This window comes from Cucumis melo, chromosome 11 (assembly GCF_025177605.1).
Source record: "Cucumis melo cultivar AY chromosome 11, USDA_Cmelo_AY_1.0, whole genome shotgun sequence".
NCBI classification, from domain to species: domain Eukaryota; kingdom Viridiplantae; phylum Streptophyta; class Magnoliopsida; order Cucurbitales; family Cucurbitaceae; genus Cucumis; species Cucumis melo.
The window spans coordinates 21,006,921-21,019,349 of record NC_066867.1 but is presented as its reverse complement, the minus strand read 5'-3'; the positions used below and the strand labels follow the sequence as shown (position 1 = coordinate 21,019,349).

The 12,429-nt window shown below is 34.9% G+C and overlaps 3 protein-coding genes across 4 annotated transcripts; 1 reads left to right on the top strand and 2 right to left on the bottom strand.

The window, feature by feature from the left end:
• The first annotated feature begins 1,604 nt into the window (after positions 1-1,604).
• LOC103502030 (zinc finger CCCH domain-containing protein 25) lies at positions 1,605-4,876 on the top strand. Its single transcript, XM_008465827.3, has 4 exons — positions 1,605-2,222; positions 3,270-3,379; positions 3,470-3,657; positions 3,957-4,876. The coding sequence occupies exons 1-4, from the start codon at positions 2,050-2,052 to the stop codon at positions 4,677-4,679; spliced, it is 1,194 nt and encodes a 397-aa protein (XP_008464049.3). The 5' UTR covers positions 1,605-2,049; the 3' UTR covers positions 4,680-4,876.
• A 1,478-nt stretch (positions 4,877-6,354) lies between these two features.
• On the bottom strand, positions 6,355-7,225 carry LOC103502029 (pleckstrin homology domain-containing protein 1). Its single transcript, XM_008465826.3, has one exon. The coding sequence runs from the start codon at positions 7,113-7,115 to the stop codon at positions 6,666-6,668; it is 450 nt and encodes a 149-aa protein (XP_008464048.1). The 5' UTR covers positions 7,116-7,225; the 3' UTR covers positions 6,355-6,665.
• Positions 7,226-8,228: 1,003 nt separating this feature from the next.
• LOC103502028 (probable NAD(P)H dehydrogenase (quinone) FQR1-like 3) lies at positions 8,229-11,342 on the bottom strand. Of its 2 annotated transcripts, none has more exons than XM_017047651.2 (5): positions 11,036-11,342; positions 10,708-10,764; positions 10,252-10,345; positions 9,625-9,890; positions 8,229-8,692 (listed from the first exon to the last, which is right to left on the bottom strand). In XM_017047651.2, the coding sequence occupies exons 2-5, from the start codon at positions 10,731-10,733 to the stop codon at positions 8,467-8,469; spliced, it is 612 nt and encodes a 203-aa protein (XP_016903140.1). In that variant the 5' UTR covers positions 10,734-10,764; positions 11,036-11,342; the 3' UTR covers positions 8,229-8,466. The 2 variants fall into 2 exon arrangements, with proteins under 2 accessions (XP_016903140.1, XP_008464047.1); XM_008465825.3 differs by lacking the exon at positions 11,036-11,342 and adding an exon at positions 10,864-10,983.
• Between the last annotated feature and the right edge of the window lie 1,087 nt (positions 11,343-12,429).

The window sequence follows — 12,429 nt, the reverse complement described above, 5'->3', positions numbered from 1 at the left end:
ATATAATTATTGAAGGTAAAAATCGGAATAATTAGGGGATATTGAAACCAATTGAATATGTTTAGGGATGTTTGAAAGAATATAATAATTTTTTGATTTAGTTAATAATTATCATAAGTGGGTGTGTTCACAAATACACTGTAATCGAATATGTGATATTTTATTTGATTTTTTTATCTCCTTAAATATACTGTATTTGAATCTGGACAGTTTTCATCCGTTGAGTTTTATTTGATCATTGTCGGGGAATTTCGATATAAGTAACATAATCCAAGACACATCCTTATCATCAACCTAAAGACAGAAACTTCTAAATTTGGAAAAAGTCTATGTTGGATACAATTTGAAAATTATTGAAACGAGGATGAAACTGGAACATATACATCAAGGAGGCTATAGTCAATATACCGACAGGACTCAATCCATCTATCATCGAATACGGTCTTCACTCGTTGTAAAGCCATGGAAAAAATTCAAAGGGAACACGTTTATCGAATAAAGTATTCACTGCTAGATTGCATATAAGAGGGATGAATATTAAATCAAATTATTGTTTCATATATTATACGGGTACCTGTTTCATTTGTAGGGATCACGTTTTAATTTGATGTAATGGTCGGATATTACGAAAATATGGTAGACAAGGGCAAAGAAATAAAATGTATATAGCATAATCTTATGAATATAATGTTGGGAAGGCAATATTAGTTATTTTTCTAAAGTAGTTTAGAATATAAAGATGTTAAAATTTCAAAAATAATATGTTTTGCTCTGTTCTTCGTTGAAATTTATGTTTTAATTGCCATGAACATTCCGATGAAATTTCAAAAAGATTGTCTTTCGATGAATCTTGTGTTTTGGTTTCGATTAATTCCGATTTGTTGGCAACATTAAAGATAGATCACAGTTTTAGGATATTTCCAATTTTAGGGATAATTCCGGTTTGTATTTTAGCATGATTTTAGGGATAGTTGGGATTTGAATCTAAACTTATGTATTCCCATTATATTTGCCATAATTTTAGGGAATGTTGGAATTTAAATTTGACTTTTAGAGATTTGGATTTTGACTGTTTTAAATGCTTTTCCATTAGGTTTTTTAATGTTTTTGTATATGGTTAATTATTGCATCATGTCATTGCATTAAAATTTTAGAACCTATTCATTGTGTTAATAGTTCATTGCGTTAATAGCTAAAAAATCGATAGCTAAAGTTTTAATATATAATTATTAAAGAGAAAAATGGGAATAATTAGGGGATAATGAAATCAATTGAATATGGTTAGGGATCTTTGAAATAATATAAATAATTATTTGATTTGGTTAATAATTATCACCTGTGTTTACAGATATACTGTAATTGGCTATGTGATGTTTTGTTTGATTTTACAGGTTCCTTAAATTAAATATTTTATTTGATTTCCCAGGTTATTTGGTTATGGACAGTTCTCATTAGTCGAGGGACATTTTCGATCGAAAAAAGTTGAAAATTATTTCAGTTAATTTTTTCATAAATAAAAAAAAATAACAGTTTGCTATTTTACGATTCCCATTCTTATGTTCGTCATTTCCACGGATTTCCCAATGCAATTTAAATTTTAAAAATTTTGAACACAGCCCAAATTCCAAGTGGCTTTCTCCTGTTGTGTTGTTCGAAGATTGTGTTGCCGCTTCCTCCAAATCTCCTCACCGTCGCCGTCTGAACTCTGAAGTCGCCTCACCTCCCTCCCGCCGTCTTTTCGTTCAAGTCCACCGAAAGCGGGGCCAGAGAGGAGAAACATGTGATGGGAGGTGACTTCTAGGTTCGGCGATTTACATATTTCACCTATCCATTTTCCCAAATTTTTTTTTGGCCATTTCCCATCTCTTGGGTTTCTCTATTTCCCCTGTTTCTCTCTTCTCCGGCAGCCACTCACCGGCCACGCCAACCCCTTTCGTTCTTCTCCCTTGATCTCAATCGTTGCCATTTCGGTCGCGGGCGAACCCCAGTATCAATTTTTCCCCAGGGGACACAGGGATTTCTATTTCCATTTCCATTTCCAATTTAGCTATGAATCCTTTAACCTTAGTCAAACGCATCCAGAAGATCAATTCTCAAGAGGCAGCGCTTGGGATTTCTGAGGAAGCTTCATGGCACGCCAAATACAAAGATTCCGCTTACGTTTTCGTCGGAGGCATTCCTTATGATCTCACTGAGGGTGACCTCCTCGCCGTCTTCGCCCAGTAAGTTCATAATTCTATCTATTTTCTTCCCCTTCGTTGTTTTGATTATGCTCTCTTGCAGCTCTATGTTCGTATTTACTTGATGGATTGTTGCTGGATAAGTTTAGATTGAGATGTTGTGCTAGATTTGTGTGTTCGACATTGAAATTGGTCGTCGTCTTGTTGTTCCTGTAGCTTCTAATTTGGACTTTGCTGGTAGTGACGAAACTTGTTGTTCCTGTAGCTTCTAAATTGGCCTTTGCTGGTAGTGACGAAAATTTATGGGGTGCTGTGTAAGTAGAAGAATTGTTTGTTGGTCGTTGTAAATCGTTTTTAGTCAAAAATCCTAGGTATTTTGAATTGGTAACTTAAGAGGTGGAGTTGATGTTTCAAGTTGTGCAAATAGACTAATTGAGCTCATAGTTGTTAGTCCAATAGATTTTGTTGTTTCTTGTAGTGTCAGCTTTTCCTATTTTAGAATTCATCTTCATTGTGACCTTGGAGGGGCAATTGTATGAGAAGGGTTGGGATGTTTGGAGATACCTCTTTAGGTCCTAGGTTTAAATCTCAGGTGGAAAACTCAGCCCTGATTGGTAATATTTGGTTTTTTGTTTTTGAAAATTAAGTCTATAGACATCCCTAGGAATTGCATCTCTCTCTCCTTGTTTTTTTAGATGTGGTTAAGAACTCAACTCTTTAGCTTAAAAAATATGCAAGTCATGGTAAGAAACTGAGAGTATATAGATTTGGTTTTCAAAAACTAAAACCAAATGGTTACCAAACAGGGCCAAAGGTACTCAAAACTTTTGTTTTCTCTCCGGAGCCAGCCTTGGTGTGGGGAAGGCCTCTTGGCAACTAGGGGTAGGTTCTATGATAAAGCTAAAACAGCTCTTCGATATCTTGGTTTATGTGTGTGTATAATCACATTTGTTTCAATCAATAAAAGACTCTTTTTCTTCTTCCTTGCCCTTTCACTGTTTAGTTATCTGTAAATGCATTTTTAAGGTTACATGTTCACTTGTGGGTCATTTGCGTTTTTTGAATATTGGAATATATTTGAACGTACAGGTATGGGGAGATTGTAGATGTCAATCTTATCAGAGACAAGGGTACGGGAAAATCAAAAGGCTATGCCTTTGTTGCATATGAAGATCAGAGAAGTACAAATCTTGCTGTAGGTTGTCTCCTTCTCCTCTCTCTAAACCGTTCATTTTTTGTTATATGAGACTGAATGCAGATCTCTAAGTAATGTGGCTTGTCTCTTTCAGATAACTTGAATGGCGCACAGATTCTAGGTCGAATCATTAGGGTTGATCATGTGTCTAAATATAAAAAGAAGGAAGAGGAAGATGAAGAAGAAGAACAAAAAAAGAGGGAAGCTAGGGGTGTTTGTCGTGCCTTTCAAAGGGGTGAATGTACTCGCGGAGCTGGTTGCAAATTCTCCCATGATGAGCAGGTATGTGCTAGACCTGTTATGTAAATTTTCTCTTGGAAGGATAGGAAGGGGTTTTGATCCCTGACAGGTTGTTAGTGGGGAGATGGGATGGTTTGATTTACAGAAAAGGAAGTTTATTGATTTTTGTAGGGGAAATATCTTCGCTTCACGGGATTGTAGTTCATCTTTTACCTTTAATGTTACTAGCTAGTTATGTCTGAATTGAATAAAAGAAGTTTCAAGACTATTTTTTCTTCAGCATGCTTCGGTTAGAGCTTCATTTTAAGAAATTTGATGCATGGAGATTGTTCGTTTTTCAGAGAGCTGCAAACACGGGCTGGGGGGCGGCAGAAGATGCAAGTTCAAAATGGGGGCATGACAAGTTTGACAGTAGAACAAATCACGACAAAGAATTACGTGCAAAAGGAAGGAAAAATAGTGATGACTTAGGAAGACATCCAAGGGAAACTAGTGGGAGTCTGAGGCAGGAAAATAGACCGAAAGGTTGGGATGATAGTAAAGGATCAGAACTCAAGCCGAGAGAGGATCATTGGAGGAGAGATGAGAAGAGATCGAGAAGATATGATCTTGATGGCAATCCTGATCCGAAGTTAGGAGATGATCGTTATAAAAGGGAAGAGAAGAGATCTACAAGGAACCACGAATACGATGATAACAGGAAAGACGAGAAAAGATCGAGAAAACATGACAATGATGAGGAGATGAAATTAGAAGATGATCGCTATAGGAAGGAAGAAAATAGGTATAGAAGGAACCAAGACAATGAACTTCCACAGCATTCGAGAAGAAACTACAACACAAGGGAAGAAGACAGATCATCAAAAAGGCATGGTGACGAAGAGTATCAGCCAAAGTTGGGGGAAGATGATAAAAGAAGGGAAAGAGATATATCAGTACGACATCGCTCAGAATCACACAGGAGGGAAAATCCGAATGAGAAGAGAGATTTTCGGTCCTCTCATGGTGGTAGAGATTCTTCATCACATTCTCATACAGAAAGAAACGAGGACCGTCGTAGATAAAATGAATGGCTAGACAATGTATCATCATGGTTAGTCCTCTCATGCTAAGTTCCAACATTATTGTAGAACATAATTTGGTTAGAACATAATTTGGTTTTCTGATGGCCTGTGTTTGTTTCCTTGTATTGTATTAGCAACTTTTTTTTGGCCCCACTATTTGTACTTTCAAAATAGGCAGTAACTCTTTGATGTGGAAATCTATTTGGGTAGAAAAGGTAGTACATGTTAAGGAGAATAAAATGGCTAAGAGGATTTGAGAGTTTAATTCGTATGGTTAGCTACGTAAGAATTAATTTTCTACGAATTTTCATGACATCCAAATATTGTCGAGTCAAAGTAGGTTGTCCCATAAGATTTATTTCAGAAAAAAGAAAAAAGGTGAGGTTCATCCTTGTAAGTGATGGTAGAAGATTCTATATAGATCATTTCAATTTTAAGAATATTCTAAATTTCTTCTTTTATCTAATTGGTATAACCATTCAAGTTGCATTGCAATGTTGGTGGTAATCCTTTTGGTATAATCTTAAGGTCCACCAAAAGATTGAGAACCATTCACTCACAGATGAGAATTTTATCTTCAATCACATTGGTTTTTCGGTCCCTAACCTCTTTTTTTCTTTGCATATAGAAAATAAGTATCTTCCATCGATGATGGCTACATAATTAAATTGAAAGTGCTCAAACAATTACCATAAATATTTTTAAACTAGCCATTAATGAATATGAATTTGATTTCTTGGTAAAAGAAAATCCAGCTAATCTCATTCGTAGGTGGGAACCTAATTAAATTTGTCAATTTGTTAGGTTAAGTTATAAAAACCCTTTCAAAATTTAATACAATGATTGAGTTCTAACTCAAGAGAATTGTCATCTTTGTGGATATGAAGACTATTTATTGGACGACTATATTGATGGCAGGTGTAGATGGCGTTGAAAACATTATTATGTGTCATTGTCGTTTCTTTCTTCTTGTATGGAAACATCAACTCTATTTACCTTGTCAAAATGTAATGTTATATTTCTTATATTCTTATGAATAATTTTTCTTTTGATCGATCGAGTGTGTTGGATTAAACTTACAAACTTGAAAATTTGTGGTATTTTTAAACAAAAGAGTTGAAGATTTCTACCATCCAACCAAAATGATTTCGTTCTTGTGTTGTGAACAGAAAGAGATGATTAGGGCTTTTGATACCTTGCTTTTAGCGGTTGATTCATTCAGTCCAATTTTCACGATCAATTGAGACTAAAATTGAGGGCCAAATCTGGTTTCTTTTATTGTGTATCTTTCACATTTTATGTACATATTTACAATAATCGGTTTCCAGTATCAATGCGATTCATCATCATCACGACTTCGCCCGATGGAGTTCAGTTTTTAACGTCCTGTCAGGATTTGATAAATACGGAGCCGTAGCAGTAGAGAATTCATTATGATAAGAAGAAATTCGTAGACTATAGTGTCCTAAGCGTAAAAGTACTCCTCGACTGATCCTCGAACTCCATGCGAGCGTGCCCTGACTGTAAGGAATGTCGAATTAATTTACAGCTTTCTTGAGGCTGATAGAGATTGGTTTGGAAGAAACAATTCAGAAAAAGAAAGAAAAAAAAACAAGTTGAGAAATTAAAAAGATAATATGAGAAAAACACTATCAATCAGTATGTCGAAACGGAGTTTCATCAATACGGTAGGGCACGAAATTTACTAAACCACATTGAAGATCAAATACAGAAGAAAAACCGGGTAAGATAGATGTTTATATGCGTGACAGAAGATTTAGAAGTAAGAGAAAACGAAGAAGAGGAGATTCAGTTCGATTCACATCACCGCCATAATTTTAACAACCAGAAAGAAGAAACAAAGATCGATAGTACCAATTCGACGAAACGTAGCCATCTCGCAACCATCCAAGACTAAATCTCGCCTCATTTATGTACATAGAGAAAGTGAAAAAGACGACGAAGAAAAGATCTTCAACATCGGAATCATCGCCTGTTATCGTAATCAACAACTTCGGATTCGGTAACCGATCGCGAATTCTGAACTATCGAGCGCCCAATCGAATTGATCCACTCCTCCTTTTCGCGCTCCGACTCAGCGATGAAGTACATAGTGTCTTGACCGGTGGTAGAGAGCTCGAAGGCGCAAGGCTTATGGAGGATATCCTCGGCTCCTTTGACGGTGAGGCAGGTATTAACAGGGATAACACCGCGTGGAATTGAAGCGCGAGTAACGATGGAGTCCTTAAACCAGAAGAGTTTACCTCGTTTCAGAACGAACCAACGGCGACGCCAGGTTCTTAGGTATTCGCCTTGCTTGTTGAGCCAGCCGGCCCGCTCGGGGCTGGTCCAGAATTCGACGCCTTTGTAATCCTCCGGACTCGGATCTTGGCCGGTCGCCGCTCGCCATAGGCTCTCCATCCTGCCGGAGCTCATCGGCCGCGACGGAATCGGTGGGTAGAGGGGAGAGATACAGAGAGTGTTTTCCTTCGATTTTTTGAAGCCTCAAGGCCGGAATGTGGTTGCGAATGGGATCTTGTGATGGGAGCCTCTTGCTTCTATTTATATTATATCGTTTTTTAATTTTCTTTTCATTTTTACGTATTTATTGCGGAAATTAGCTGTCAGTGTTGACTTGTTGACTTACTTTAAACGGCGTCGTTTCTAAGGCGAACTCGGCATGATTTATTTATGTATGTGATATGTTATTATGTATTACCAATTAACACTCTTTTTCTTTTCTTTTCTTTTCTTTTCTCTAAAAGAAAAAGGGAACTATCACTATGTTTTAGTTAAGGACAAAATGAGTGGAAGAGGGAGGAGGAATTAGAAATAAGCCAAGCTTTTCTCTAATCTAACGCTAGTAAATCAATCCTAATTACAAAAATGATTGGTGTTCTATAATTTGGTACGCAAATCAACTAAGTAAGTGATTCATCTCATTGGATTCAAAAATTATGTATTGTAGTTACGGTTACCATTACAATTATGGTTATCATTACCATTGTCGTTAACATATCAATTTTCTTTCTTTTTTTTTTTTGAATTTTATCATTTATTGTTATACGGTAATGATAACAGAAAATTTGATCAAATTCATAATTCTAGCTAAACTGGACCAAGAGCAATTCAATAATATTTATAATTACGACTCGCTATGATTGGTTTTAAGACTCGCTATGATTGGTTTTATCAATGAAATTCTATTATGATTAGACTCATTATTTGCAAATAACAAAGAGTCTGGGAGGCCAATAATTTTTAGAAAATAAAGAAATTGATGGGAAAAAAGGAAAAGTAAAAAAAAAAAAATAATGGCTTAATTGTGACAATTCAATTAATAAACGATCATGGTTGTTTTACAAAATTAATAATAATAAAACATTTTTAAATATAGTAAAATGAACTAAAATATCTAAAATTTTATATTCATGACATAATGTATGTGAAAACTTAATTTTGTTTTTCAGAATTTGATTTGAAGTCTAAAGATAGTTTTAAAACAGTGAAATAATAAGCATGCAATAAAGCTAAAAACGTTCGAATACATATTACAAGTTTAATTTTAAATAACAAAAGATGGTGATCGAATTGTTCATCAATCAATATAATTACAGGAGTATTAACAATGTGATAGATTTACATCATTTTTAGTAACTTCCATTAACCTTTATTTATATAGCCATGATGTGAGAAGCTGAATAATAGATGTTGGAAGGAAGTACAGTAAAAGTGTGCTAGTGTAATAACACGTTTTCAAATACCCAACAACATTTCAAACATGGCATTAGTTTTTGAGTTTCTTGGTTAACTCAGCAACATACTTACCTTGGTAAAAAGCCTGTTCAAGCTCCAACTCAGTCGGGTGTCGAGTTCCATCGGCTGCAAAGGTTCCAGCACCATAAGGAGAGCCACCTTTCACCTCATTCATTTCCATCATCTTACTCCCAAATGTGTACCCAAGAGGTACAAATATCATACCATGATGTGCTAGCTGCGTTATTGCCGTCAATCTGCACATAATAATTACCGTAACGATTATCAGGGTAAGTGCCAGAAACTTCAAGAAATGGTAGCATTCTGTCCTTTTATACATACAGTATGTCATTTACATAAATCAACAAAGAACAGTTTTTTAAGATACTGAATTGCAATAGAAAGCATTTGGACTTTGACACGATCAAATGACAAACAAAGGACTTGAGTAAAGGAACAAAAAAACCAACTAGGCATCCAACTACTCGAGAAAAAAGATCCCAAAAAGAAGAGACGTCCTAGGTTCCCTCAGTAGAAGCTCAAAGCCACTTAGAGCAACAAAGAAACGAAATACCTCAAATCATACAATCTGACTAAACCACTTAGGGTAGATGCAAGGTAGCCAAGGGTAAGTTATGCTCGCACCAAATATGATATACAACAGCACACCAAGCTAATCAAGAACAACTTGGGAAAGATAAGAACAACTTGGAAAAGAAGTTTTAATAATTTAAAAATGCAGGACAGAACCAACGGGCAATTGTCTCTTGGTTTGTGTCATTGGTTATCAAGAGAATGAAGACAACAGACTCAGAAAAAATCAAGTTCCATGTGAAGGTATAGGAAGTGGATAAGTCAGTCGAATCAGAAATGGTCAAAAAGAAAACCAATGATAGATATGAATTGACGTTTATCCTTCCAAGAAGAAACAGTTTATCCCAATCTTTCGTGCAATTTGATAAAATAGGCCATTTGGTTACTAGCTGTTCCAAACAAGTTTCCTATAGGTAAAAAGCTAACACAATGGAACTAAATTAGCCAAAACTTGATTTAGCAAAATAAAAACTGCAGGAGGTCCTTGTGTAAACTATGATTGAAACTTGTCTTAAAAATTAGTATTGTTCTTTGTTCAAAAACGTAGGCTGATAGAAGGACAATGCCGAAAGCTAACAAGAGAACAAGATCTTACGCAGTAAGCTCCTGACCTCCACCATGAAAACCAGTACTCCAGAAAATTCCAGCAGGTTTGCCAGCAAGTGCTTGAGACTGCCATATCTCACTTGTTGCATCAAAGAACGCCTTGAATTGAGAAGCCATGACCCCAAATCGTGATGGAAACCCGAAAAGAAAACCATCTGCTTCCACCAGTTGTTCTGGATGGATCTCTTGCACATCATCTGCTTTTGGAGGAGCGTTGATCTTTTTCAGTATCATATCGGACAATGTCTCAGGCACCTTCTCCAAACCAGTTAGTCTCAAGTCAGGCAAAACTTAGAACCAACCAAAGATTTGGGGAAAATAAATTGCAGTCTTAATTGTCAACATTTGGTTATATACTCAAAAGGTGATTTTGGAGCATCTATGGAAGAAGCATTTAGTTTCACTTAAGAACACTAAATTCTAACTTCGATCCAAATTCAGTATCACTTGTTACAAAAAGAAACAATGTTGCTTTTTCTTATTTCATTAAGGGAATATTTGGCCCAAGGAACATAGTTGGAGAAACCCCACTTCTTCTTTAGCCCAAAGAGTTCGGTGTCTAAACAACTTCACTACTTGCTCCAAATGCTCCCTAATACTTTAAGAGTCACAGTACCTGCCATAGAGTGGCTTCAACCCCTTGAACTGAATTAGCTCCCTGTTGAATTCTCCTTGCCATGGTCCCAACATGGCCATGTAAAGAATAGTACCTATAGTCCTTTGATATGTCAGCAGTAAATCAAATTGGAATTTGAATAATAGAAGAGGGGGTTCCATGGAAACAAAAGCAGGAATCCGAACTGCTAAAGTGTTATACATAATTAAAAAAATTTGATAACCAATCCACTTAAGCTTTTGTTTTGCAATAATATTGATTTCCACTAATTTGGTCTTATACAAATTTTACAATCACAAGTGAGAGAAGTGTTAACCTAACTAAAATTTTCATAATTTATCATCTTAAGTTTTTTATTATTGATTGGCGACTTAACACAAACAAACAGGAAAGAAAATTCAGAAAACTCAAGCGAAAGAGTATAGGAAATGGAAAGTGCAAGAGGAAGAAACTTACACTATGTATATCTTCGTGGTAGACATATCATGTGCCTTGAAATCAAATCAGCTTTTCCTGATTAATTGAAAGACAATATAAAAAATTCAAGTCAATTTCAACATGAAAAATTCTAGTTCGTTTGAAGATCAATAAGGAATTTGACAATGGTCTCACTCTCTCTCTTCATCTTTTTGCTTGAATCAACTAAAACGGAAGAAACATGGGTTCGGAAGAATCAGAAAAACAATGGAATTGCAGATGAAGATAAACAAATCCATTCATGGAGTTCATCAGATAAAACCCTACAAAAGAAGGATAAAAATGCGAAGACAGACAAACCCAATACCTAAGCAGCAATTCAGAGAAAAGTGAGCTTTAATGTAATGGCGATAGAATTGGAAGGCAGAGAAGCTTGATGGAAGTGATAATGGATGAGTGAAAACAAAAGATATAAAATCTTCTTTCCAGCATGGGGGAATCCTGAAGTTTGGTAGTGAGCAGTGGTTAGTGAAATTGTTTGTTCTCAAACACGTGTTCGAGATTGAGTTAAAATAACTTAAATTTAAAAGTTTAGAAGATTGCTAGGGCTCATATTTTAACCTAAACCAAACTGCATTTTCGAATACTTTAGAGAAGCATGATCCCCTCAAGTAACCAATTTCCACGGTCATTCCAACTACTGGTTTTGTTTATAGTGATTAATAATCTTCTTTTACACCAATTTGACACGTGCATACCTTCCTTTTGAGTATAACAAATAAAATAAAGGGTATTTGTAACCATTTGAAATGATTTCAACATCTAACTTAATCAAGTGAGCTATATAGCATGCATATTATTTACTAACTTTTGTGCATCATCATTCTTATACCAAATACCAAGGGTGTGTTCCGGGGAGGGAAAGAGTTATGGGAGAAAAGTATTATGATAATCTTAGGATTATGATAATCCCAGTGTTACGATAATATGTGTTTGGAGGAAGAGTTTTTATTGGTAGTGTTATTATAATATGTGTTTGGGGGAAGAAATATGAAATGTAGTATTATAATAGTATGTGTTTGGGAAAGGGATTATTATAGTAGTATTATAATAATATGTGTTTGGGGAAAGAATTATTATTGTAGTATTATTATAATATGTGTTTGGGGAAAAAATTATTATTATAGTATTATTACAAAATGTGTTTGGAGGAAGAGTTATGAGTGTAGTATTATCTTAAAACTTGTTTGGAGTGAAGATTACGTTAATTAGATTTATGTTATTTTTTTTTAAATAAGGAATGTTAATATAAGAATAAAAAATATATAATTTTTTTTTCATGATCAATATTCAATTATGTAATTAGAATAACCTAAACATAGTTCTGTAAATAGGTTTTGAAAAAAAAATTTGCGTACCCATGTGAGTAACAAATATGCGTTTTATAAAATAATTATATTGAGTCCCATTTAATAATTTTGTTTCTTCTCTTATGTTATGTCGTCCAAAATTAATTCTTAAATCCGTAAATTCATTAGCATATTTAAACCAAATTATTTCCACGTATACGCAACTTATAAATATTGTAAAAAAAAACTTCAACGAAAACACTACATTAATAGGATAATACAACAATTCATACCATTACATTTTAAAGCGAAATGAAAATACAAACTAATTAACTTCAACAGAATTTCAAGTTCGTTATATAATAAGACATAACAAGTTAGAAGAAGAACATATAGTCCAAGTAAGAAAAGT